This window comes from Drosophila elegans, unplaced genomic scaffold (assembly GCF_018152505.1).
Source record: "Drosophila elegans isolate 14027-0461.03 unplaced genomic scaffold, ASM1815250v1 contig_149, whole genome shotgun sequence".
Taxonomy (NCBI): domain Eukaryota; kingdom Metazoa; phylum Arthropoda; class Insecta; order Diptera; family Drosophilidae; genus Drosophila; species Drosophila elegans.
The window spans coordinates 10,020,679-10,047,945 of NW_024545513.1; the positions used below are offsets into that span (position 1 = coordinate 10,020,679).

General features: G+C 39.5%; 1 protein-coding gene across 5 annotated transcripts; it reads left to right on the forward strand.

The window, feature by feature from the left end:
• Positions 1-641: 641 nt before the first annotated feature.
• LOC108136428 (nostrin) lies at positions 642-27,231 on the forward strand. Of its 5 annotated transcripts, XM_017257568.2 has the most exons (8): positions 642-1,429; positions 10,482-10,784; positions 21,615-23,300; positions 23,404-23,489; positions 23,838-24,063; positions 24,380-25,129; positions 25,189-25,299; positions 25,492-27,231. In XM_017257568.2, the coding sequence occupies exons 1-8, from the start codon at positions 1,403-1,405 to the stop codon at positions 26,269-26,271; spliced, it is 3,969 nt and encodes a 1,322-aa protein (XP_017113057.1). In that variant the 5' UTR covers positions 642-1,402; the 3' UTR covers positions 26,272-27,231. The 5 variants fall into 5 exon arrangements, with proteins under 5 accessions (XP_017113057.1, XP_017113054.1, XP_017113055.1 ...); XM_017257565.2 differs by lacking the exon at positions 21,615-23,300 and having other exon boundaries at positions 646-1,429; XM_017257567.2 differs by lacking the exon at positions 21,615-23,300 and having other exon boundaries at positions 655-757.
• The last annotated feature ends 36 nt before the right edge of the window (positions 27,232-27,267 follow it).

The following is a 27,267-nucleotide window of genomic DNA, read 5'->3' on the forward strand; positions in this document are numbered from 1 at the left end:
TGATTGAGGGATTGAAGAGCTTTGAAACCTACATCAACCAGTCAAGACTTTTTTATTTAAAATGTTAAACTATATACATTTATTTTTATTTTTTTGTGATCTTATCAGTGACGTACTAATACTATTATTGATCACTTTTTACTCGTAATAAATAGCTTTTTAACAGCGTAAGTCATTTAACTGAGATATTTTAACTGAACCTTCGTTTTTAATTTTTTGATCGTAAACAATACTTGTTTTTTCTTAACTTAGGGATATTTAATGTTGAGGCACTGGGGATATGGCAAGAGGTAAATATTAAGCATCTGTTTTTCTGCCAAATTTGTATTTATTTATTTTTTTTTTAACAAGAAAAACATGCGACACAGCCCACTGTGGGCACTGCTGCTCGACTAAAAGGAAAGCCCAAGTCCGTCGCACAGCGGAGAGCGTGTGACGATGAGCTGAGAGCGTTTAGAAAGCGGTATCGGCGGTATTGTCGGCATCGGCATCGGCGGAGCGGTTGCGATTGCAATTCGCTATTGCTACCGCTCGCGGAGAGCGGCGACTGTCTACGGTCTACGGTCTATACCCTCTACCGTCTACCGTCGACTGTTGACTGCCACTGCGAATGCGACTGTCGACTGGAGTCAAAAGCTAAAAGCCAGATTCAGTTGGCGGCGCAGACTCGACTCGTTTAGTTCGGCGTTTCAGGAAAGCGACGATCGCGCGCGCGGCTTTTCCACACCGCTTTTCCAACCACGATTGCCCCCGATCGGTGTGTGTTTTATATTTTTTATTGTGCACACACATTTTTTTTTTTTTAAACAATTCGCTGGGCGGCTCTGGGCCAGATCCAGTGTCCAATGACTGGCCCAAAAGGCATCTGTATCTGAGTGCGAGTTCGAGTGCATCTGCCTCTTGGCTTTTGCCTTTTTGCTGGCAAGAGTGTTACAGTTGACGCACGTAATCGTGCTGGCAGTTACGCCTCAGAAAGCAGCCGAAAAACAGTCAGTAGTGGATACAACTACAAGATCAAAAAAAAAAAAAAAAAAAAAAAAAACGTTGTATCTGGAAACACATGCGTTACGCTCAGCTGACTTAGCTTACCAAGTGCTTGTGTTTATGTCTGTGTGTGTGTTTGTGTGTGTGTTTGTTTATTTGTGTTTGTGTGTGCCAAGCTTAGCTAACAAATTGGTTAGATAAATAAAGCAAATACTGTTGAATTCGCGAATATAACCAATACAGAAAATAAAACAAACACAAGAGGGAAAAGCAAGCAGAAATCGAAAGTAAATAGTAAACAGTGCCGCGAAAAACGAGTAAATGCCTTTAGTTTCGAATTTAAAACTAAAACATATATAGATCCTCCATTATCATCGCCACCATTATCCCCGATCCATTCCCCCCGGCTGGCCGAAATATGTCACAATTCCGCGATAATTCATGGGTGAGTTGCGATCGAGTTCAGTTCGGTTCGGTTTGGCTTGAGATTGGCACTAATTACCGACTAACCAGCGCACCACGTATCCACCAGATACACTCGCACTCTATCCTGCACTGGAACTAACTCTATTTTGCACAATCTATCCCTATCCACTGCACCACTACACCACGCCCCTCAGCCCCTTTGCCCCTTAAAACCCCCCTCCTCCTCCTTCACCTCTGACGTCGTCTTAATTGGTCCAAATCGTTAATTAACCTGTGTGGCCATCTGTAACCCGATTGGCCAATTGGCCCCATGCATCTCGCAGCCTGACCCGATTTTCGAAATTTCGCAGCTTGACAAGTGCGATCCATCGATTGGGAATACACTGGCAATTAAGGCAATGTTTCTTAGCTATTTGACATTCTAAGATCTGCTTTCAGTTGCAGATTTTAGAACTTCAGAACTGCATCCAAAGCAGTTTATTATAATAATTTATTTATTATAATTTGAATTTATTCTGTTCGCCAAACTTAAGTCTTAAAAAAGGTTATTTGACTGTGAATATTGAGTATGTGTTACAAAATAAAAAAAAAATTTGCTTTAATAATTGTTAGTTAAATAATATAAATAATTTTTAAGTAGTTCTAAAAATTCTCAACAGTTTTTAATTCGATTTTAGTATATAAATATTGAACAAAATGCATATATATACGATTTCGAATTGGCCCATATGTGTTCTATAACCAAATGGGCTTGGCAAACATTTTTCCCAGTGCATGCATTTGTGTCGACTGGCAATTGACTTTGGACCGAGAATTTTGACAGCTTCCGAAGCGAAGCTCCACTTGCATCGAGAAAACTTGGCTTTATCGCCGCTCCAACGGTGTCGAGGTCACTGAAACTCAAACTTAAACCTAATCAAATTTCAGCGCTAATCTATGGCTGTTTAATGTTGAGTGTTTAATATTTAATGGGAACGAAAGTCGAACAGTTTGTGAATAAATTAAGCGATGCTAAAACACACAGGGCAAGCGGGTCAATCGGCGAAATTTATGCTTCGCCTGATTGGCCCTGCTGTGCAACCCGTTTATCACCGACGATTAATCTGTAACTCCCGCAATCTGTGGCAAAAAATGCTGCGGTAAATTATATTAAGAAATATTTCAAACTTTATTGGGAAAAAGAGCGATTGAAAAATTACGACATTTCACATAGTTTTGATTGCTTTACTTCTTGCTTACTGAACACAAACAAGTTGTTGAATTTTTAAAATAGTGTGTTTATTGTTGCTTCAAGTACTTCATCATTTTAAAGCCTAGATTATCGACATGATAAGCCTAGAATTGGCTAAGCCTCTGGCACTTAATCTCAAGTTGTGTCAAAGACAGAAAAAACACACCTACATTTTCCTAGAAATTTCCCAAGTCAATTTCTACGTGCAATCTAGATCAAACATTATTTCACCACCGCGGGCGCATTTTTTTTTCCACAAGTTCTGCAGTTGAAGGTCGCCATCGCTTTCTTTCCACAGAGCCAACAAACTGGAGAAACAAACAGAAATCGTTGCACTGAGCAAAAAATGGCTTTCTAAAATGGTTGATAAGAAAGCAAAAATGGTTGTTGTAACCTCTTTTTAAAAATCCAAAATCTGGCCAGAAAATAATGTTTTCATAAGTGATGGGGATTGTTAGACTAGGTCATTAGAGCAATCCAATTTGGTTTAACTTTTCGCAAAAGAAGGAAGTTTGGCCAAAAATGTTTATCAAAGAGTGATTTGAATTGTTAGATCACCATATTTCAGAAGTTCACGTTATTAAAATCGCACGATAGGTAATTTGCAGTACATAATATAACTTTCTTTTTTAAGAACCCTTGTTTTTTGCCGTCTTTGTTTGTATATGTGTTTGTGTTATCTGCGTATCTGCAATCGCATTATGATCCATTAAAATGCGCCAGCTTTTTTTTTTGGCTTTTGTGATAAGCCTGCGACTCCCACTCTTGGGGCGCTCCCTTGTCTGGCCCCGAACGCTAAAAAAAAAAAACGAAAAACGACTAAAACCAAGTGATGTGGGGTGAAATAAAGTGAGGAACTGGTTGTTGGCCTGGCCCAAACCGATTGCGCAAATATCGTGACTGACGTCGCTCCAACGATTATCTTCTTCTGGCTGAGATTGGGATGCGCGATGCGCAGGTGCAGCTGCATTTGGAGTCTGTAGTCTGTAGTCTGTAGTCTGTAGTCTGCAGACTGGGATGGCAACTGCTTCCTGGTCTTGGCTTCAAGTTCAATTACGGCAGATTGTCGTGAAGGCATTGGCCATGGCCCCCAAACAAGCCACATCCACATCCACAGCCACATCCATGCTGGTCATCAGCAACTTTCACTCACCGGCGATGACGATGACGATGACGACGACGATGCCTCCTGCACATTTTGTCATCGTTTTTCATGTGGGAAAATCACTCGCCTCTGCAAAATTTCAAGAAAAACCAAAAAAAAAAAAAAAGTATATAAAAAAAAGACTTAAACGATGGGGAAGTCGTGTGGAGGTTTTTTATTTTTTTTTTATGGAAGCTGCTGCGTCTGCTGGCTGTTTTTGGGCAGACATTGCACAATAATTTCCACAAACAAGTTGGAGGCCGTCGACGACAATGAACTTTTAATTACCCCAAAGAAACAGCAGCTGTGGTGAAGAAAACAAAAAAAAAAGTGAATAAAAAGGGGGGAAAAAAAGAAAGGGGTAGCCACTCATTCAAATGAGGTTTCGCGGAAGGAAAACCGAAATTTCCGAAGGAGGAAAAGCATCTGAGCCGTCCGTGATCATATGCAATTTAATGCCTGCCCAATTTGCTGCGGAACAATCGGCTCTTTGTTTTCCGTTAAAACCCTCCATTTCCCCACTAGCAGATTAGATTTCGATCAAAGATTTGCTTCCCTCGTTGATTTTCGTGGGATTGCTGGTCGCAAACTGGTTACCAAATTATGAATAAGTGTACAGCAAGTACGATTTCTGGCTAAAACCTAATCGGATTGCAGTGCAATGATTAGATTTTGGCCGCCAGTTGCACAAATCGTTACCAAAACGTACTTTCCCCCTGCAATTTGGTCTTTAATTTTCGGTTTTTTTGTTTGTGCTTTTCAAATTTGAAGTAACTCATGTTTGTGGCCAATTGCCAAACATATTGCCATTTGGATAGATCTTGAGATTGAAATGATTGATCTTTAAAAAATTATATATAAGCTAGTTAACAATCTAAGACTTCCTTTTCGTATTTTGTCTCAAATTATATGGAAGTTAGTATGGTATATATGATGTTACCCTATGAAAACATATTAAAAATTGTTATTCAATCAGTGAAAACAATTTTTTAAGCCTTCTCTAATGAAGCAAACTGAAATAATAACAATCTGTGCCATCTAATTAGCTAGAATTAAGTTTCTTTTTAATGTTTACTCTGCTTTCATGTCAAAACCCTTTGTGGCTTATGTAAGTGAGTGATACTTGGCCAGTTTTAAACGAATTTCCAAGTATTTCTTGCAAATGCAGAGAAATACATATTTTTTTCGGGTTGTTACTGCTGACCAAACACAGAAATTGCTAGCGAAAAAAAAAGGAAATTTCGCGACAATTAAACAGTGAAAGTCGCTAAAATGGATCGCTGTGGCATTAGCTATTACCCCGACTTGTTATTATTGCTACCATATATTTCTTTTTATTTGGTTTTGTTTTTGTTTGTTGATGCTGTTGTTGTTGTTGTTTGCACTGCTAGTTGGTGATATGACAGATTTAATAGAAGGAAAAAAGACTTGAGAAATGCGGCCAGAAAGGTGGATGGATGGCAGACACGATGATGAAGCGAGCGCAAACAGTGTTCAAAATAATAATCACTTTTCGCTCTCTTTTCGCCTTTGTTTGCCGCTCTGCATTTTTAATTATATTTGTACAGATTTTTTAACTGGCACTGGAGCATTTTCCGTTTTAACGAGTGCACACGAAAACTAAGTCAACAAAACCAAAGCCTGCCCAAAAGGTTGGGTGCTGACCTTGAATTAAATGGGTGTTTTTTTTTTTTTTTATTCTGTTTTGGTGAAGATCGGGCCGAAAAGTCATTGGTTCCAGCCAAGTCACGTTCAATGCTAACCCATTTGTTGGCCACTCGAATGTGGGCCAGCATTAACGGCAATTGATTTCCAACTCAGACTGTGACCGATGCGAGAAGCCAAAGAAAACTGCCCAACTAAAAAGCACTGAAAAACGCATAAAAAACGTAGAAAAAAATAATCGAAAAATAGAAAAAATACAGAAACAGAAACAGAAACAGAAAACGAAACAGAACACACACAAACACACATCGAAATTGGTAACAAAAACGTGCCCAGACTCTGGCTTTGGCCTAGGCGATCTGGCCTCGTTAGGAGCACCAGCAACAGCACTAGCAAAAGTCGTATCTGCAGCGACGACAAGTGTATCTCTCAGATACGCCGAACAATGGCCAGGGGACCGAGCAGAACTGTTCTCATTTCTCGGCAGTTGGAAAGTATTCAAATGCCTCAATGGAGACGCGTTCCCTTTCTCCACCAACTCGAATTCGAAACGATTCGGCTTTTGTCATACCCTCGATTCAATGATTATTATTTGGCTTTGATAACTGTTAAGAATTTAAATCATAGGTTAAATAGAGTATGAGTATTATCAAAAAAACGATACAAATCAACTATGTTACAATGTGAAGAGTTTGAAATTTATTGAGTTCGAAACTAGGCATATATCATAATTATTTGCTACAAGCAATTTGCAACTCAGTTTTGGTAACCATATATCATATTTCTGTCACAAGACGGCTCTTAAAACAAGTTTTAATGGAAAATTGTTGGCCGTGTTTTACAAAGACTGCAGCTTTAGTCCACATTTGTGTGTCAAATTTGATAAATGTCCACTGACTGCAGCACAATACAATTATACTAACCAAGCTGACAACCTATCTATATTATAAAGATTAGATCATGTTTTATTTAAGTATGAATTCTTGAAGCATTCTACTAAGTAAAGGTATTTATATATATAGGTCTTGCCCACCAAACAACCTTTACTCCCTCGTTGGGTATTTGTGAATTCGAGCCGCCTATTTTTTTCGCCCATTTTCACCAGTTTTTACTGGAGACCTTTTGCTTCAGTTCAGTAAGAGTCAGCACCCACACAAATTCGCTGGATATTCGCAGTCAAGCCGACACTGTCATTACCATTCACACACTCATCCGCATTCAGAGCTTCGTATTGTTGAATGCCCATAATTGTTGTCGGCGAGCGATAGATAAACAATTCACCTGAATGGAAATGCCTCGAAGAATACGAATATAAATTAGCGATAAACATTTGTCATCGGTCCAACGACTCACAAAGGGGGCGTGGTCGTGCCTTACTCACTGACCTACATGGGTGTAAAAAAAAAAAATTAACAAAAGTGCTCGGCAATTTTAACCATTCCGAAGGTGGCGAAATGTCTTCTGATAAAGCAACTTCGGAATTGTTAGAAGAAATAATTGGTAGTAAAAAGAACAAATAAGATTCTCGGCGATTTTCGCCCTTCCAACGGCCTTTGATAAAGCAACTTCGCAATTGTTCGAATTGTTCGTAAATAAACAAATAAATAAAAACCCATACCAAATGAAATTGGGTTCTATAAGTAACGAAATGAATGAATCAACATTGTTTTCATACGTTAAGTAGACATTAGGTCTAAACGTAAATTAAGAAGATGACTCAAAATAAAGTGTATGACTAGAGCTGCTAGTCATAGATTATAGATTTGTTAAATCAATAAATGTTTTGGAAACTAATATGGACAGCTGGCGAATCTACAATAGAAGACAAACAACAAGCTTATAGTATTTAAAATTACTATGTGGCTGTAAGCCTATTAAGTCAGTCAATATATGGAATCAGTAATTTACAACATTGAATGAAATATTGTAACAATAGCTGGATAATTGTTATAGTGCAACAAGGCTATGTTACAACAATAGAAATTAAATTCAATTGAATAATTTGGATCTTGAAAAAAGTATGTACTTATAAAAATTAAGCCGAGTGTGGGCTACTTCTTAACAACATAGATGATCAAAAGAATGAGAAAATATAAATATATATATAATATAAATAATAAAATAATAATCAATATGTATTGAGTTAACATATTGAGTATGGTATTGAGTATACCACTTTCAAAGAAATTTATTATCATAAGACGCTTTTGGTTGAGCTTTTGGACAAAGCTGGAGTTTCTGGCGGACCACTTCCTTTGTCATTTGGATCATATACTCACTCGGTTTTGAAATTATTTATTACCACTTGTATGATCGGGCTTGTTAATTGACTTAATTGGCCATCGGTCGTTCTCCTTGTCCCACTGCATGGATAAGTTCGCTGAACTTGAGAGGCATTCGCTGAATTTCGATAATGATAAGGCCATCGGTTTTGGACCACATAGCTCTAGACTTTCACAAGCCCAATTGGCAGTTGGAATTGTGGGATTGGCTTGGGCGGTCTAATCGCATTCATTTGGACGTTTCCTGGTCCAACCTTGCACCTCGGCTGCATTTCATTGATGTGCATTGTGAATGGGCTGCGGAGCGTGTAAATAAACGCGAATTCAGCTAATTTCAAAGGCATCACAGCGAGGGCAGATCGTTGAGTTCTGGTCTAGTTTCCACTAATTTTCCTAAAGAAATGTGAGTGATATTGTGATAATAATATGTATTCAAAATGTATTAAAATACTCCTTTGAAAGTAAAAAAATGTTTAAAGCCCTAGTGATAACTGCTTATTTTGTTATCTTCTTTGTTTTTCGTGATTGCCAATTGTGTGAATTAGTAAACAAATTGCTGTGGCCAAGCTGTGAACCCCTTTATATGTTAATTGTATTTAGCTAGCCAATAAAAACCCAACCCAGTTCAAGTTCAACCCACCGAAAATCCAACGTCACCTAATTTTTTATAAACACTCGATTCTAGACCAGTTTGAAGAGACATATTTCCTAGCAAGCCAAAATATAGAACTCTCCTTTGGCACAATCAACACTTAACACCGGTTGTGTGAGTCTCGGTTCATTTTTCGCAATATAAGACCTTGGCCAGTTTCCAGTTCCAGTTCCAGTTCTTTACGAGATCGGTTGGCCAAGACTCATCCAACTTGTTGGACTGGGGAACTTGTGTGGCAACCTGCCTGAAAATCGTCGAACTTGGTTCCGCATTGGGCCAGTTTTATTTTGGGGGGGGGGGGGTTACCTTCGTTAGGGTTTTTGCTGATTCGGGATTTAGTTTTTGCCACCTTTCGAGGGTGTTCCCTGCACTTAATTGCCAACTGCCGATTATTTGGCACTGCCACTCGGTTACTCTTGACTGGTTAGACTTGTTCTACGCGAACATGTGAACTTTCTTTCGGCAATCGTCGAGAATCAAGTTTTTATTTCTGTTTTTCTGCTTTTCTGTTTTACAATTTGTGGCGTATGGCCCACTTCGTGCTTGTGAGCACTCATCTATGTGTGCGGCGAACGGGGCGTATGCGCAATGCCGGTGTAGCAATTGTCGGTGATTTGCTTGTGAGATTGAAAACTTGCAACGCAATGCCAACCGCAAGTGCGCAGTACTTGCACTTTAACAAATCGATGTTCTAGTTTGGAAATCAACAAAAAAACGTACTACAATTTCTGATGTAAAAATGCTGATATATATTTGTCTAATAGCAAAACAAATAGAAAATCTATGAGATCATTTTATAAAGTACAATTTGGATTTTATGTTTTAAAATTATCAGATTTAAATGTTTTACATTCTTTATTTTAATGATAATAAAAGAGAATTTTTAAATGTTTAATAAACACCACAGTTAAAAATAACATATTTTGTTATTGTGTTTTTATAGCCAAAAGCCTTTAAAATTTGGTGAACATATTGTTAAGCAACGCATAAAATTAAAAGTACATGGTTCCATGTTAATGAATTGAATATCTTATCAATTAGCACTAATGCCACCATAAGATTCGATTGCCAGATAGCGAAACTTCGACGCCTTTTCCCCCAGTGCAACATTTATTTGCTGTCATTACCTGCTACTTAGTTCAATGGTTTTATCTACAGACATTGACTTCGGTCATGTGGCTATATATAGACCCTACTTGGCTGATGCATTAACGCGCCTTGAATCATCCTCCAGTTGGCACTTGTTTTTCAGTCTTGGCCAACTCGCCGCTCGGACGCTTTTCCCTCCGCCTTTTCTGCCGGAAGTTGGCGAAGCCATAGTTTTTTGGTCTTGGCCAATTCGTGCTCGTATATGGGCATGCCGTCACGTAGTTAATAGAAAGTGGACAGGCCCAAAAGCGAACCCATCCCCCAATCCCCGAAATCCCCCCCTCCGCCCGACTCCGCACCATTGCACCTGGTACTTGGGCCATCTTTTTTTATAATTGCGGCTTACACTTGCGGTCGAATTAATGGCACTGCAAATTACAGCTGAAAGCTAGCTGAAGAGCATTAATTGAAAATGTAAAAATCAAATGGTAAAAGCTGTTGCTGGCCTTGTCGTTTATTATTCACAAGTGTATTTGCTTATTTTTGTGAATTGTATATAGAAATGCCTAGACATTTTTATGGCTACTTGCAAACAAGGAAGTCATAAAGATTGATACACAATGATAAAGAGTAGAATTTGAAGTACTACAAAATATTTAAATTATTCACTTACTCACTTTGCAAAGTAATTAGTCAAATGTCACAAGCTTCTAAACGTTTGAACAAAAACAGCTATTTAAAATGCTTAATTTTTTAAATTGACTGATTGTTTTTGGAAATATCTAAAATTTAATTTTTTTGTTGTTTGTAATGCCACTAGTTTTGACCACAAGCTGCTGCCCATCACTGTACTTATCCATTTTGTATTTATAATTTTATTTAGCGAGTATACCTAACATAACTATTTTCCGCTCTGCAAAACCCCTGCCCCTCAACCCGCCACGCCCCCTGCTTTCTCTCTCTTTCTCTTTTTCTCTATTTCTCCAAATCTCTTTCTCTGGAGAAAAGCTTGCCAATGCGCGATCCTATGGCGTTTTGAAGAGCCTGCGAAGCTCGGCTCGTTATGCCAAACAAAAATCCAAGTCGGCCATTAATCTGAATGGCCACCTGAAGAAACAGCAGAAACTGGAGGAAAATCAGGCCGGAAACGGAAACAGAAACGGAAACGGAAAGAAAAAACAGGACAAGAAGAGGGAACTCAGACAGAGCCTGAGCCAGGATCAGGATCCGATTTATGCGAATGTGGATGAGGTTATACCGATCCATCCTGAACCAGCGACCGAAGTCAATGCGCTAATGGGTAATGCACAGGTAAGAGGATCGAACCCAGAACTCAGATCCAGTTCTCCAGCTCTCCAAGATCCATCTGCATCCGGTTCCATTGCATATTGCATACTGCATCCCACATCCAATTGAATACCGAATACCGAATACCGAATTCCGAACTAAACAGATCCCATCTTCGGATCGGTGACATCAGCCCATCGGATTGCGTTTTACACTCATTTGTTTAGCAAGACAATCGAGAACTGCCATCGAAATTAAATTTATTACGTGCCTGCCCTTCACTGTACCACCCCCATTAAATCCCCCACTTTTCGGTGTGAATTGACTGCGATTGTTAAACCCGTTTGGACGACGGCATTTAGCAGCCAAGTGCAAGTTGTTCGCAAATACAAATTATATAGACGAGCCACAAGTAACAAGTACTGGGCAAACAAAACAAAGTAAGCCGAGTTAAAATAGAAGCTAAAAACTCTTGAGAAACAATAAGAACTTCTACGAGAAATTGATGACCAATCTTATATTTTCAAACGAAAAAAACTTACAAAACCCTTAAATGAAATTAGTTCAGAGTGATTCGTATTAAGTTATTAAAAAAGGCAATTAATCATCATTGAACTATTTAGAACAACTATATTTCTTAGACCAATTAGTAGCATAGAACAAAGTTAAGCTAAAATATACATTTTTAGTTCAATGTAAAAAGACCTAAATAGTTAAAAAGAATATAAAAAGCATAGCTTTGATTACTTAATATTAAAATTAAACTACTATTGAACTTAAATAATTATATTATGCAATATTATAATTATTGTCCTAAAATAATTTAAAATGTATATTAATTTATTAGTCATTTCGCTAGCAAGCTAGATTATAAATATCGTTCCCAATTGTAAATGCAATACAGAGCCGCCTAATCTAAGTTACTTAATATCAAAGTATTAAATCATTTTTAAAGTCAGGTGTGAAACTTGGCTGATCCACGCAGGTGTAAAACCTGACTGAGGTTTGCAGCTTAACTTCACTTTGGTGCTGGCACTAGATAAACAACTTGAAAAGCTTTTTATTACATATTCAAAGAAAACATGGAAAACTGCCGGCTTCTGCTTTTGTGGTGTTAGGCTAAATTCTCGAATTAATTAATTATGAATCGGTGTTGGTTACTCCATTAAACTTCAGTCGCTCATTAACCTCAGCCCAACTAAGCCTCCGACTAATTTATGTATAAACTATGTTCTATATCTTTCTCACCCGCAGGTAAGCATCGCTGCAACGGTAATATGTTTTCTGCAACTCGCGAAAATCTCCCAGACCAACAACAACAATGACAAGTAAGTTTCACAAATGTCACAACACTGGTTAATTTTAATTTTCAAACGCCGAAAAAAAAGGTAGCCGCCGCTCAAATAGAGAAGAAACCCGAAGTACGGGTTTTTTTCGTACGCGAATGTCGGTCAAGCGGCAAGTGCATCGTTCATGTGAGCGATTCCGAATATAATCATCGTCCGTCCCCCAACTGCATAAATCTCAAGCGTATGCCTATCGCTATGGTTATGCAACCGGGAACGGAACCCGACGATCCGAAGATCCATAATACCGGTACTTGTCAACGGCGTCGCTTTACTCAGCACGTGCATTTAGCTGCTTAAATTTATTGTATCACTCCGCAGACGTCGGCAATGGTGCACAGTGGTAGCAGGGTACTATCTGTGCAAAATAAAAAAAAAATTGCCCCTTTGCTGCATATGTACATAATGATGTAATAATGATATTGAGTGGAGTCAATGGAATCAATACATAAAACAACATGGCACGCATTAATTTACAACAAGGAAATCCAAGAAAATAAATAAAATATCAAGGAAAAATTTTAACCAATATGGTTATATGAGGGAAGAGAAAAGGATACTTGCCAAACCATCTAACACCTTACAAACTACTAAAAGAAAACATTGTAAACAAAACAACTTTAAATTAAACATTCTTTAAGTTATCATATTGAGAATTCCGAAAGTGAAATTCGGTGGAACTTTTACCAACTGATTACAGACATAATTTATGCAAGGCTGACATGAGTTTGCGGATCGGGCAGCTTTAACCGGCTGTCTCACTTATTTCACCCATTTAGCAATTAACCGCCTAATTAATAAATCATGCCTCACGTCGATTGAGGCCCACTGTGCAACGGTACATTGGCGGGCCAATCAGCGAGTACCGTACCGCTTTGCATGCTGCGCTATGGAGTACCGTAAGTCGCGAGACGCTAGACGAGACGTCCGCGCTGCATCCCATTCGAAATATTTGGCCTACGCGTTGTCAACAACAATCACAATAACAAAAAAGGCAAAAACAATAACAGCGCAGCAGGAGCGGCGGCCCAATGGGTGCGAGCGAGAGGCGGCTAGGCTAGTCAGAACAGGTGCAGAATCCAGGCAGCGACTGCGCTGCAACTGCGCAGCAGCCCTCCTGCGTCGGCGCAACAAGCTAGTGCTCGTCTCCTTCCACCTTAGTCTTCTGCCGCGCGCTCTCAACTGCACTCTCTGCGCTCTCTCTCCGCACAGTGGGTAAAAGTGAAATTGCTTGTATTAGAACATTGGCATTTCTTGAAAGCCCTATAGATAAAAAGAATTATAGGCAAAAAAATTAAATATTTATGCAGTATTCCTAAATTAAAATTAAAAGGCATCGGAAAATACTAGTACTTATGTTAAAAGTTTCTTAAAATAGCAGCGAATTCATCCATCTTTCGAGGTACGATAGGATGGTCCAAAAAAAAGCCTGTGTGCCACCAATTAATTTGGTAGTTTTCGGTGTGCAATATGTACGTTCTAAAACAAAAATTGTATTGTAAATTTTAAAGTTTCCCATCAATGCAATCATAAGACAGGTTTGCTAAGGGCATGCTTTAAGGCATAAGCTTTAAGGCCAATGGATAAGTTAAGCTAAAATTGTTGTTGTATTTCTTTTTTGTTGTACTTGTTAAACATGGTGCCAAGGGAATTTTTGAATATTTTCACATAAAAGCTAGACTCATGAAGAATCACCTAACTAACTGTTACAGGTATGTTTTTTGTGATCTACATATCACTCACTTGCTCCACTGTGCGTTGGGATTCGCGCTGCCTGCACCGCTGCCTCCGCCGGCGTTCCGTTCTGGCAGAGCTCTACCGCTCCACCGCTCAGTCTACCGTTGCGCGTTGTTGACGTCGCCTCGCCGACGTCGCTTTTCCGCCGCTGTTCTAAATTTAGTCGCCGACGCCGACGTCGCGAGTTTCTGTAAATGTCGCCGCTGCCGCCGTCGACATATTATAACAATAATACACTCAATAGTTACATTTTTATATATATTTTCGGTAAATTTTGCACAAGTTCGTACTTACACAGGAATATATATATACATATATATATTGTTGTTTGCATAACCGCAACGCAAATTAGCTAATTGTTTTTTTTCAGTGTGCGAGTGTGTGAGTGCGAAACGTGCGAAGAAACAACATCAACAACAACAACAATCATATAATGCAGTGAATTAGGGTTTTGTTTTTGATTGATTTGATTTGAAATCGAATGAGAATTGTTTTCGTGTGACTTCTCCAATTCCCCAAATCCTCTAGATAAAAGCAATCATTTTTGAAGAAACCGCTACAGTCACTGCCCCCTGCAACGATTTTCTGCATCCCCATAAAAAAAAGGAATGGAATATTTTCCAGTATTAATAAACTTAAGTCGTTTATTAAACGTTTGATGATATTAATTCGATTTTAATAGACCAAGTGCAAATATGTAAAACTCATAAGCAAAATTAGTAGAAAAGTGTAATTATCTTTTTACCTGGGCATATAGATTTGATAGCTTACTTTTTTTCTTTGTACGCCAGATACAAATGCACCTTGAATCTTGTACTTTTCATAGAAAATCAAATAGTGTCGTTTGGGGTTCTTTTAATTTTCGCTATCTGCCGACCTTGTTGCCGCCTCCAAAATGAGCTCAAGTTTGCGCCGTGACAAATGGCAAACGCATCTGTCAGATGCGCCAAAAGAATCTTCATCTTCGGCTGCAATAAACTGGCGAATTTTCCTTGGCAAACGCTTGCAGCGAACGTATTCCATACACAAGCCCAAATGGCCGAAAAACCAAAGTCTAAACATCTTGAAAATGTGCCAATTATTTTTGTACAATTCCCAAATAGAACACAATAAAAACCAAAGACCATGTCTACGCATCCGTACGTGCATATGTATATGTATCCGTCCGATATCTGCGGAATATATGTACGTATTTATAGATATTATGTGATCTTTACACGAATGTTCGCTTTTGATGGCCGGTTCTTTGGTTTAGCCAGCGATTAGCATAATTATTTATGGCCCAGCAATTGTTGGGAGTCTTTTGGCAGAACTTTATTGTTAAATAACGATTTACCGTTAGGAGGTGATAGAGAGTTCCACAGTGAAGCCTCAACAACGCTAGCTGTCACCTCTTTCAATATCACTTGGATAAATGTAACTAGAACATTGCATTATTTCTTTGAATTAGTATTAAAATCAGGAGTTATAATAATAGATTTTCTATATTATCTAAGTGGCTTTTGTGGCGTTTTTATCGTGAATATAGTATTTGATTCTTGAAATTTTGGAATTTAATAATTGGGGACGTATTAATCACATAATTTTGTAAAGCCCTGAAGTTACATACATACTTTGAACATTTCGGCATATCGAATCCGGACTGTTGTTCGATAGTTAATTAGGCACAGGCACCATATTCAACGGACTCTGAAGACAAACACAATGACAAAAAACAAAGCATAAGCCCAAAATGACCGAATGTCGAATAAAAATAAATGCAGCCGCTTTTCAGCCGCCTCTTCTGCCGTATCTTCTGGGTCTTCTGCGTAGTCTCCTGGTCTTCGGAGCCCCTTCTTCTCGCCCTTTTTAAAGAACAAACGCATTTCTAACAAGATTGACAGGCACTCAAAGCGAATGAGCAAGCAAGATGGCCAGCACCCCTCTGCCTAACGGCATTCGGCAGAAGAATTGAGGTGAAAAAAAAATATAAAATACATACATATAAAAAAAAAAACTAAATAAAAGCTCTTCAACTTTGCGTCCCAATCATTTGCTGCCTGCTGCAGCACATTGCATGCTCGGCATGTCAATGACATTTAACAAAAATTGATTGAGGCGGCACCGCGAAACGGGTTAATTGCGTTAACCCCTGACACCCACATGAACCGAGTGCAGCAGCCTCGAAGAAAAACAGAATCACTTGCATGAGCAAGAACTTCTTGCAGTGAAGTTCTAACTTAAATGAGTGTTTTTCAATTAACTTAATGACAAGCCAGTTTAAAATCAAGTTAAGTAGTTTTTAAATTGGTTAAAAATTGTAAAGAAGAAACAACATAACTCTAACAACATAGCACTCTTAATTAAATAACATTGGGATGACCTTTGTTCTTTTAACGAGTGGCACAAATGCCTAAAATTAAAGGAATATAATTTGTACCTGGTAACATATTTAAATTTTGAATTTTAATCAGATATGTACATACATGAGAGGTAAAGTACCTACTTCCTAAAATCTAGCAAATACTGATATTCTAATATGTGTGACAACACGTTCTTCTTGGTCAAAGCTTAGATGGTATTGTTATATCATTAGTTATTCCAGGTTCTGGGTAAATTTATATAACCACCAGTTCGCATTTGGCGATTACATAGCCGTTTCTCTTCAAATATTAGCCCACGATAAGGGAATTTTCGCCAGCTTCCTTATCGTTCATCGTAAGCCGTTTATCAAGCAGCTATCTGCACCTGTATCTACCTGTATCTCGTCTTGACACCTCAGCGAACGTGACCTACCCGCGTCTGGTGGTCGGATCGGATTAGAGATTGAAGACGAACCCATTTGAACATAAAAAACAACGTCTTAACCATTTGAATGGTATTTGAGAAATGCGGGGAAAGGCAAACAGAGTGGCTCGCCATTGAATGCCTCATTAAGAGAATTATTTTTGCATTCGGGTCTCAGACCTTGCGCATTTGGCGCAACATCTCGCGATAAGTTGTGAAAATATTTGCGTAAGTGAAACAGAAAGCGTCGACATACAGACACTGTCTATAAGGTTTTTTGGTTTGTCCATTTTGTTCGTATTTAGCTCTGCTCTACCTTATTTTCGTTCTATATTTTTGGCTGACGTAGAGAGATCGAAAGATCAACCGATGGCACACGAGGCAAAGTGTAAAGGGCAGGAAAATCTTTTCAGTTTTTTGCACCACTTGTTTTGGTTTTTTTTGGCAGCAACAAGTTTTGGGCTTTGTTTATTGTTCTAGACATTTAATGAGATAAATGCGCCTCATAAACTACTGCCAGATCCAGCGCTGAAACGAGATTAATGTCAAGTAAATAGTCGCATAACAACGCGAATCATCATCTTCCAACGCAACCACACTCCATATAAAAAAACAATGCAGGATCAGTTCGATTCAAGGTATCTGCACTTCAGCAACGGGCACTTTTTAATGGAAAACCCAATCCCATGAATGGCTTACTATATCCAGGTGTTTGCTAGACTTTCGCACTTTTTGTTTATGGGAATCAATTTCTATATACAATGCGACGACAGCCGTAGTTTAATGCCAGGCATTAAGAGGTGCATATATAGAGTTTTCAGGGGAGGTTAAATAGCTCACTAAAAGAAAATTATTTGCGTTTAAAAAATATTTAATTAATTAATATAATCAAAAGGCTAAAAAGTCGATTAATTCCAAATAAAGATACCCACAATTTTGCTAGCATTTAAAGTCAAAATTCCATTTTAAAATGATTGTTTATATATGAGTCCAAAATGAATAGGAAAACATATATCTCCATAAGCTAAAATGTATTTGTTATTTGAATAATTATTTCCTGGCAACCAACATAAAACCAATAAATAATTTATTTCTAATTACCGTTTCCTTTCAAATTATTTAATTATAGTGTGATTGGTAGTAATTTTTTTCTATGCACTTTCCGACTTAACTTCTAATTGATATAAAAACTGAAACAGGACTGAGCTATAAATCAGTCGATCGTCGTAAATATCGAAGAAAAGTCGCAGCTCGGAAGTGAAATTAAAAGTAGAAATGAGCCAAAGGAGGCAGTTGAATAAATCGGGCAAACTTAGTATGGTATAAGCGCTAAGAGGGTTTCTTCGGATAGACCTCCCCGCAACGATCTTGCGATGACCTTGACTGTGATCCATCGCTTCTTACAGGAGTCGGTGCCACCAATTATGGCCACTCGCTGGCATTTGTGCGATTAATTCCTTTATTAATCATAAATTGCCATAAAGGAAGGGAGCCAGCAAAGGGACCCGCAATTGTCGGTGGCTGCAATTGCCGCAGTTGGCAACTCTATTTATAGAGTCCTGAGGCCCACGGGCGGACTCATCCCCCCACCCCTCCTATCCACAACTTCACTGTTTATCTTTGTAGGTCTTGCCCCCATATGATCCGTCTGACCATAATTTATGTTATTTGACTTTTAAACTTGGACGCGAAGTTGGCAGAAGGCTTCCCATAATTGCAGGTTCTTCTCTGTTTGCCTCACCTCTTTTTGATAGTACACCTTTTGCACTTGGAAAAAATATTTTTAAATCAGGATAAGGGTTTTCAAATTGGAAATAAAACTACATTTTATATGTACATACTTGTATATAATTACAAAATCGCATTTCCTGCACACACAAACATACATATTTCATATGAACTTTAGGTACAACGAGTACTAAAAAATATTCTTTTAACAGCAGGATTTATTAATGTATTTTTGTTAGAAAAAAAACTTCTTGCAATACACCTTTTCGTAGACTCAATTTGCTCACTGCTTCCTTGACTGCTTGAGCGGCTTTTCAGCTAAGCTCGCTCATTAGTTGAATTGTCTTTTGACTTGTCACACACTCCACTTTATTGCACTCCACTTGCCTCCGCAAAACGTGACATATCGCAGACGGAGCGATTAACCCCTCTTGCTCCCTCTGTCGCTTATTAATCCCGTATTTTTGCATCTTCTTTGGTCGCTCTGCTTCTCCTTCGATGCAAATGCTATTAGCAGCAACAACAAACAAGTGCAAAATGTAATTGAATGGTTTTACTTACTACGGTTTCGCACGTCGGCATTTGCATCGCAAGTAGTGTGACAAAGGCAACCTAGATATCTACTTAAGTACGAGAACAGTGCTATTGTGTTTCTCGAAGAATTTTTCGGTGGAAAATGTTGAAGTGGAGATTCAAAAAAAAGGAGGCAAGAAATATTTAACTATTGGCAAAGATTTCGGAAATTGGTTTTCACTTGGTATAATTAGCTGTATAAATTTTGGAACGACTAAATTTGGCTGTGCTTTACGCGAGTGCCGATATTACAAAATTTCGAGAACTAAACTCCTTTTTTTCGTTAGACGTACTCCATATTCAATAATGGTTAAATTTCATATCATAACTAATTAAACAATAATATTATAAATCCATATAATTTTTTGGAAGGATTTTTTTTAATTAAACTAACGTTTGAAACAGATATCAATGGCTTCGAACAAAAACATTAAAAGTACATATGTTTGAAAATTATAGTTTATAAAAAGAAAAAACATTTTGTCTACCTAATATTGCTGACTAAAAAGTTAATGCATGTATGTACATACATACATATGTAGTTTGAGAGTCCCCACTGTGGAATATGTGCATTAGTAGTAGCAACTTAGCACGAAGCTTACATCACGGTACAGTTTTAACAAAAACTGGGGCTTAATTATCGTCGCCTGTCCCCAGTTCTTTACTCTCCTCTCCTCCCCACCCCTCCCTCTTCTCTTTCACTCCCACATATTGCTCCACTTTGCGATGCAATTACAACAACAGAAATCGGAGTTCACCCGAGTTACATGTGTGTACATATGTATGCTCATTTGTAATTAGAAAATACGATCTGCCGAGGGAATAATGAAAACAATTTGCATTTCATTCATGCGGAGTAAACGAAATGAGAAAAGGTCGGTGAAGGGGAAAGAAATCGTTGAGAATAACCATTATCTGACTTAACTCAAAAGTAAATAGTTCATAAATAAATGATTTATATAATTACCAACACGGAATAGAGAAGAAGAAGGCAATGAGCAACGGAACGAATAGATCAAACAAATTTCATAGTACCGGTACAAAATGCGCTAAAGGTTTTTAGTGAAATGTTATTGCTAGAAATTTTATTTCTATTATTATTTTAAACATTTTTTAAAATTTATTTTATTTTGAAATTTTAATCGTTAAAGATATTAATGTTGAATAGTTAAAAGTAGCTCAAGGTTTTTGTTTTTGAACTAGATAACAAAGAGCAGTGTAAAATAAAAATGTATGTTTACACATATTTTATTAGAATCCTATATTTAAAAGCAATTTATTCTTAAAATTATTAGACTATAATTTTGAAACAGTTTAACTTTAGTATAATAAAAATACAATTAAAATAATAAATTAACTTTATAATTAATTATATATGTAGTGCAAAAATACAATATAATTTTTTTTAGTTTAGTGTTTATTGATATTCAGTGTGCACTGTATACTAAAAATCGACAAAATATGTGTACATACATATATTAATATAAGTAACTGGCAGTGCTATTAATTTGAGCGCTGCTGTGTGGCCACACTTGATCGGCAGACACAAAGCAGAAAACAGAAAAGGAGGCAGGCGTCGGAGTCGAAGGGGGCGCCACAGGCGGCGAATATTTGTTCCAGTGGCCAACGCAGCGATTTGTGCGTCCGCCTCTTCTTCTTTCTTTTTCCTTAGAGCAACCACTGCCCCCTTTTCTATTTTACTACCATACTTTGTATGCCCTCTCTCGCCCCCCATTGATTCCAAAACGTTTTGTAATCTCTACCTGCATCGAAAAGTGGAGCAAAGAGGAAGGGAATTCTAGGGAGAGAGGAATAGGAAAAGGGGAAGAGATAGGAGGGTCTGGGGGTCACCAGAAGGTGAGAAAGGGTCCCTTCTCTTTATCCCCACCTGATTCATCACACCTTTCTTAAGTCATTTACCCTTTCCTCTACCTCCTCCTTTCACTCCTCTTTTTCCTTTTCCTTCTCCACCGTTTCCTTTCTGTTCTGTGTGTTTATGTTATCTTCGTGCTTTATGTAGGTGAACATTGCCTGCTTAAGTTACTACAGGGTATTATGGGGGATACTGGTTTGGTTTCTAAGATTAAATGGTTATTAAGAATAGGCCGCCAGTGGAATTTAGGTTGCCTTAGGCCATGGTTTCCAATTCCCATATGAACTAAATTAGGGAGTTAATGGCTTTTACATTCTTTACGTTACATGACATTTCTTCTAAGAAAAATTTACAGTACTTTAATCAACTATTTATTTAACTACAAGGTAGCTATTAGATTTAATTTAAAAACATTTAGGCTAAATAAGAAGCTAATGACATTCAATGAAAATTTCAGTTATTATTACTGTTTTAAGTTTTATTAGTTAATTAATCGCAATTCGTGAAAAGTTGTTTAACTGTATTTAAGATATGTACGTATTTCTTATCAGAAAGTAGGAGCATTCCAATCAAAAGGAACAAAAACTTTCCCATGGACAAGCGTCACATCCAGGTCGACCCTCGCTCTCTATTTGTTAGAAGAAGCTCATTTGCGCTCCCCTTTTTCACCTTTCCTTTTTCCATGCTGCGTTTTTGTTGTTGTGGTTTTTGTTGTTTCTATTTTCTCCTTTCTCTGTCTCTCTCTCGCAGACACACGCACTCACGCACACAAACGCGAACGAGAGTGCAAGTGTCGGAATTTGTAATGTTTCTGTGTCAAAAATCGAACAGCCGTCAACGATGAACCACCTGCGGGTGCATAAATTCAAGCTGGGCGGCAAAGATAATACCGCCATCGCCGATTTACCCCCAGCGGATAATACCAATAATAACAACAATGTCGGAAATAATAATCACAGTGGCGGAGCCAAAGGATTTCTGGGCAGGATCAAACGATATTCGGTGCTGGGAAATAAACTGGGACGTCGTCATCTTAGCAGTATGAATCTAAATCCGGTGAATAACGCAGCCGAAAATTCAGTTTCGCCCAGTAAGCTTCACACCGGCAGCTATGACATGACCGGCAGTCACTCGGATGATCATCGCCTGGAGATAGGAGCTCCGATTTTGATATCCACCACCACCCTGGATACGGATCGTTTTGATGTCACCGAGGCTAGACTCAAACAGATTGGCGGTGGCATTGCCCAGAACTCCAATATTGTGAGGACCTTGACTCCGAGAAGTTCGGATGAAGATGAGTTTGTGGACGCCAGGAGCACTCCGCAAGAATTGGAGAAGGAGGAGGATCTGCTCACCTTAAAAAACAAGGATCAGGACCATAACGAACCACAGCAGGAGGAGAAAAAAGATCTACAAGATATCGAGGAGCCAGATCATTTTGAGACACCCAAACATCAGGTGGAGGAAAAGGAGCTAGAAGAGATAGTTTTCCAGGTGGAGGAAAAGGAGCTAGAAGAGGTGGTTTTCCAGGTGGAGGAAAAGGAGCTAGAAGAGATGGTTTCCCAGAAAGTAATACCACCAAAAACCCCAGAACCCACTGCCATAGAACGTCCCGTTAGACGACCTCGAATTGGTCGTCAGCAATCCCAGTCCGTTCAGAACCTGCATCGCACCGAACTAAAGGTCTACCTGCACAAATCCAATTCCATGGCACTGGACATGAATGTTACGGCTCCGGCAAAACTCGTATTGGATCTGAATCTACCGGAGTTGCCAGAACTCTATGGGGCCAGCGAACTCAGTCTGGCGGCCAGTGATAACAAGGAAAATCGGCCAGTGGTAAACCTCCCCTCCCTGGAACGCTCACCCATACCAAATGGTGGCTTCTTGGCCCAACAGCCGCACTTTAAGAGCCTGGACTCGTTTCAGCTAAATGGCAATTCGCAGCAGAGCTCCCGCCACAGTTTGGCCTGCAGCAGCAATGGCGAATACGACTTTGACCTGAAATCAGTAAGCTATCAGAGCCTGAATGCCCAGAATCTGTTTGTGTCCATTGACGAACTGCAGGAGCTGTCGCGGCAGATCAACGAAACGGAGGATTTTGGCAAGGAAATCGATCTGGAGTACTGCACGCATCGCGATCAGTTGAGACCCAGTGAGCGCAGGATAACGCTGCTGAAGAACAAGAACCAAACGCTGATCAACTTCAATCACAACAAGGAGAAACTGCGGAAGGGCTGGCATGGCATGAAGCACTGGCTGGGCGAGGAGGGCTCCAAGATCAAGGAGGCAGTGCGTCAGCAGACACCGCTGAAGCGTCTGGCCCAATCACGGAGCAATCTCAACCAGTCCACGGCGGATGCCAGTCGCACGTCGATGTCGCCGGAACGGAGTCGCCGCGAAATGACCGAAAGCTGCGAGGATGTCACCGAACGCACCGAAATGGAGTCGTCCATGTCGCATCGGAACAGCGAGGAGGATCTGTCGCCGCATGCCAAGCGGTTCAAGGATGAGGTACAGATCCATGTAGTTGTTGTTGGTCTGGGGTTGATAAACGGGTGGGCTCATTTAGGTAAAATTCTTTTAGCTAAACCATATTTTTGCTATCAAAAAACAGGGACAGAACGGCTTCGAGGAACTACGGCGATATGTCAAACAGGGCGGCGACTTTAGCAAGGAGCTTATATTTGTCCTGCAGGAGAGGTGAGTTAGTTATGAAAATGTTAAAGCAATTGTGCGCATAAAAAATAAGTTTTTTTTTGTAAGCTAGTACCTTGTTTAAACTCTTTTCTATAATTTGTCTTAAAATCAAAATATTTAAAACAGTTGTCAAAATACAAACATTTTATTTACAAATTTGAACTCCGCCAAATGTAATTTAAAAGGCAACCAAAATTTTTTCGAATTTTAAATAACAATTGAAAAAGATAAAGTAAAAATAAATAAATAAACAATTTTAAATAAGACTGAAAATAATCAAATAGTTTTAGATTTTGGGTTAAACATTCATCTTTAAATTATTTATTAAATGACCTTTGTTTATAATTTCAGAGCCGACTCGGAACTGATCTACTCCAAGTCACTGTCGAAGCTGGCCAACAAGCTAAACAAGGCCGGCAGGGAAATCCCCGGGAGCGTGGCCGACGCCTGGCGTGGAGTGGCTACGGAGATGGAGAGCCGCAGCGACATCCATCGTCAGTTGGCGGCCTCGCTCACGGATGAGCTGGTCAAGCCCCTGAAAACCGTCGTGGAAGGACACCACAAGGCTCGGAAGGCGGTGAGTACTTGCCAACGATCTTTTTTGACGAAAAACTAATTTTAACTTAATTTTTACTAGATAAATTATTAAATTAAGAAAATAGTAAAATCCTAATAAAATTGAACATGCATTGAACAGCAACATTAAGCACAAAGCAAAGCCTAAACAATGTGTATGGACTTAGAGTTTATATAATGTATATTTATATATATATTATATTTATTTATATTTTTATTATATTAACGAGATCAAAGTATAATATATATTATAAACTTTAAAACACTTAGTTTGCGGAGTCCAAGACCAATCTAATGCTATCCAAAATATCCCTTAGGTGGAGAGCAACGTGGACAAGGCGGCGCGAGTCCTGGGCGAGTGGCGAGCCAGCGAGGCGAAGGCGAAGAAGGCCTCCCACACAGCGGCCCGCGAGAACGAGAAGCTACAGGACGCGATGCTGGACGTGCGCATCCAGAAGTCGCCGTCAATTGCCCTGCTGCACCAGGGTCCCAACAAGCAGGCAGCCGAGAAGGAGCTCAAGTCGGCGGAGAAGGATTGCGTGAAGCTGGACAATAAGCGCAAGAAGGCCGAGGAGGCGGTGAAGCGGGCAGACGTGGAATACTATACCCTGTGCGTCCGGGCGGAGCGAGCCCGAGTAGACTGGGAGATGGCCGTGCTCCGGGGAAGCGCCCAGTTGCAGAGCAGCGAGCAACAGCGTCTGGGCAACATGCACAACTTTGCCCAGCAGTACGCGCGTCTCATCTCCGATATGAACCCCATTCTCGGCGGGCTGAGCACCCGGCTGCAGCCTCAACTGGAGGCCTGCAATGTGGCCAAGGACATGCAGGTGGTGCGCCACATCCGCCGGAACTCGGAGGGACCGAGCGAACAGTTGCTCCCGGACTTTTACTGCGAACACACCACGCTGGCCATGAACCGGGAGCGACGCAAGCACGCCCTGATCAAACTGCTCCAGCTGGTCAAAACGGACCTGGAGCGGGAGCGACGATCCCGCGACGGATTAAGGGGCCTGTCGCAGTCGCTGAACCATCAGGAGCACCAGAACATCACCGATAAACTCTACCACGTGGGTTTCCCATTAAATCACACATTATAGTAGACTCTATTAAACAAGCTCCTTTGCAGATCCGCTCCATGCTGACCTATTTGGAGGGCGCCCGCCTTAAGCTGCACTCTGCCCTTTTGGAGCTGGACCACAAGCCCAGGACCACTCACCCACTGGCCCAGCACATTCAGGTGGGATAACGTTTGACATCAAACCAGTATTTTGAAATGTCTAGAAATTCATAACATTTTTTTTTTTTGTTTTGATACAAAGATTTAATTTTGGTATTAATCAGTTAAATCAGTGTTAAATTATATTTGGCATTTGTAGCTCTGTAACAAAGTTTTCCATGCAATACAATTTCTATCTATTGGAATCCGCAGATCACCCGTGACCGCACCGGATTGCAGCAGAGCATCCTGAAGGTGCCCAACTGGCTGAAGAATAACGACAAGTCGCAGACGCAGCAATCGACAAGTATGCTGGCGCACGAAGTCACTGATATAACCACTAACCACGAGGATGAGCTCCCCGATGAGAACTGCTCCCACCTGCACAGCAGCAGCAACAGCAATAACAGCAATAACAGCAACAATAGCAACGGCTCCTGCACGGACATCAGTTCGGTGGTGAAGCAATTCAACCGGAGCAAGAGCAACATCGAGACCAATTTTACCAGCCAACCAAAGATAATCTCGACGACGAATGCCGCGGTGGCCGCGTCCGTAAAGTCCAAAACTCTGGCCAATCTCCAGGATGGCCATCATCACAATCACCATACTCATCACAGCGATCGCGGCCAGGCGGATGGCGGCTCCAATCAGCAGGACTCCGATTTCGATGAGTTCAGTTCGCAGGACGAGGACGAGGAGCCGGAGAAGACCCAGCCAAATTCCAACCCGATCAACAAGCACCAAATGCAGACGCAGCATTTCTACCAGAATGCGCAGGATCTGCAAAAGAGCCAGAAGGACGGATCCGGTCCGATATTGGGACGCTGCAAGGCGCTATATAGCTACACCCCGAAGCTCTACGACGAGCTGGAACTGAGTCCCGGCGACATTATCGAGGTACATGCCAAGCAGGACGACGGCTGGTGGCTGGGCGCCCTGCGCAACCACATCGGCATCTTCCCGGCCACCTATGTGGAGGAGTGCGCCTAGATCTAGACGGGGATCACTGTCCCGCGATCCCTCCATATTTATAGTTGTTTAAGAGCGAGTGAGTGTGTGCGCGACTGCCAGTGGAGTGAGTGTGTCGTGGAGCGATTTGTTTGATTTGTATACAGGCCAGAATTCAGTTTTGAAACTGCCATTTAAATTTCACTTTAACTCAAACTTAAAAAACACAAAAAGTACACGGTTTCCAATTCATGGGGAAAATTTACCCAAACCAGTGCTACATTTCAGAAGAAGCAAACATAATTTGTACTCTGTGACCCCTTTTTGTTTTTTCCAATAAGCGGAAATTTTCACTTAAAGCTAAAATAAGACAAAACAAGAAACATTTAATTTCAGTTTGTAAATTTTTTCCACTTTAAAAAACATTTACATATTTCAAATTGAACAGCCATTGATTAAACAACAATTATAAGCTTAAGAGAAAAAACCTATATTAACCTCAATCAAAAGAAAAATTCGAGAAGACAGAAAATACTTCATTTTTGTTAAAACATTTTTTGTTGAAAATGAAAATATTTTGTTTTGCTTTAATGTTTATAATCTGCTTATATCTTCTTTAGCCACTGGCAAAAACCAACTAAGCAGATACGTTTTTTTGTAGTCAAGTAAAATAAATAAGTTGTTCAAACGAAAAGTATATAATATAATTGGAAAAAAATGAGGAAACAGAAATTACAAACCCTCTGCTTAAATATTTCTTAATTTCATTAACATTGACAGATTAACAAGTCAAGTTTTTTCGCAATAGAACCAGTTTTTAATATAATAACCACTAAACTCCAAAGCCAAAACACACCAGAATTAAGCCTATAATTTTAAATCCTGATTTATATTTTCCGAGCTATTTTATTTTGTATCAAACAAATCGGTCTACTTTAGTTTTACAAAGTTATTCGCAATAAGCATACGATGTAATTTATGAGTAAAGATTGTATAATTTTATTTTTTTTTTATTATTTTTGTAATTACCAATTATCT

Bases quoted from the DNA above. Each gene is read 5' to 3' on its own strand.
- LOC108136428 (XM_017257568.2), top strand. From the start codon at position 1,403: ATGTCACAATTCCGCGATAATTCATGG. The intron at 10,785-21,614 runs GTAAGAGGATCG...AAAATCGAACAG, and splicing joins CGCTAATGGGTAATGCACAG to CCGTCAACGATGAACCACCT. The intron at 23,490-23,837 runs GTGAGTTAGTTA...TTATAATTTCAG, and splicing joins ATATTTGTCCTGCAGGAGAG to AGCCGACTCGGAACTGATCT.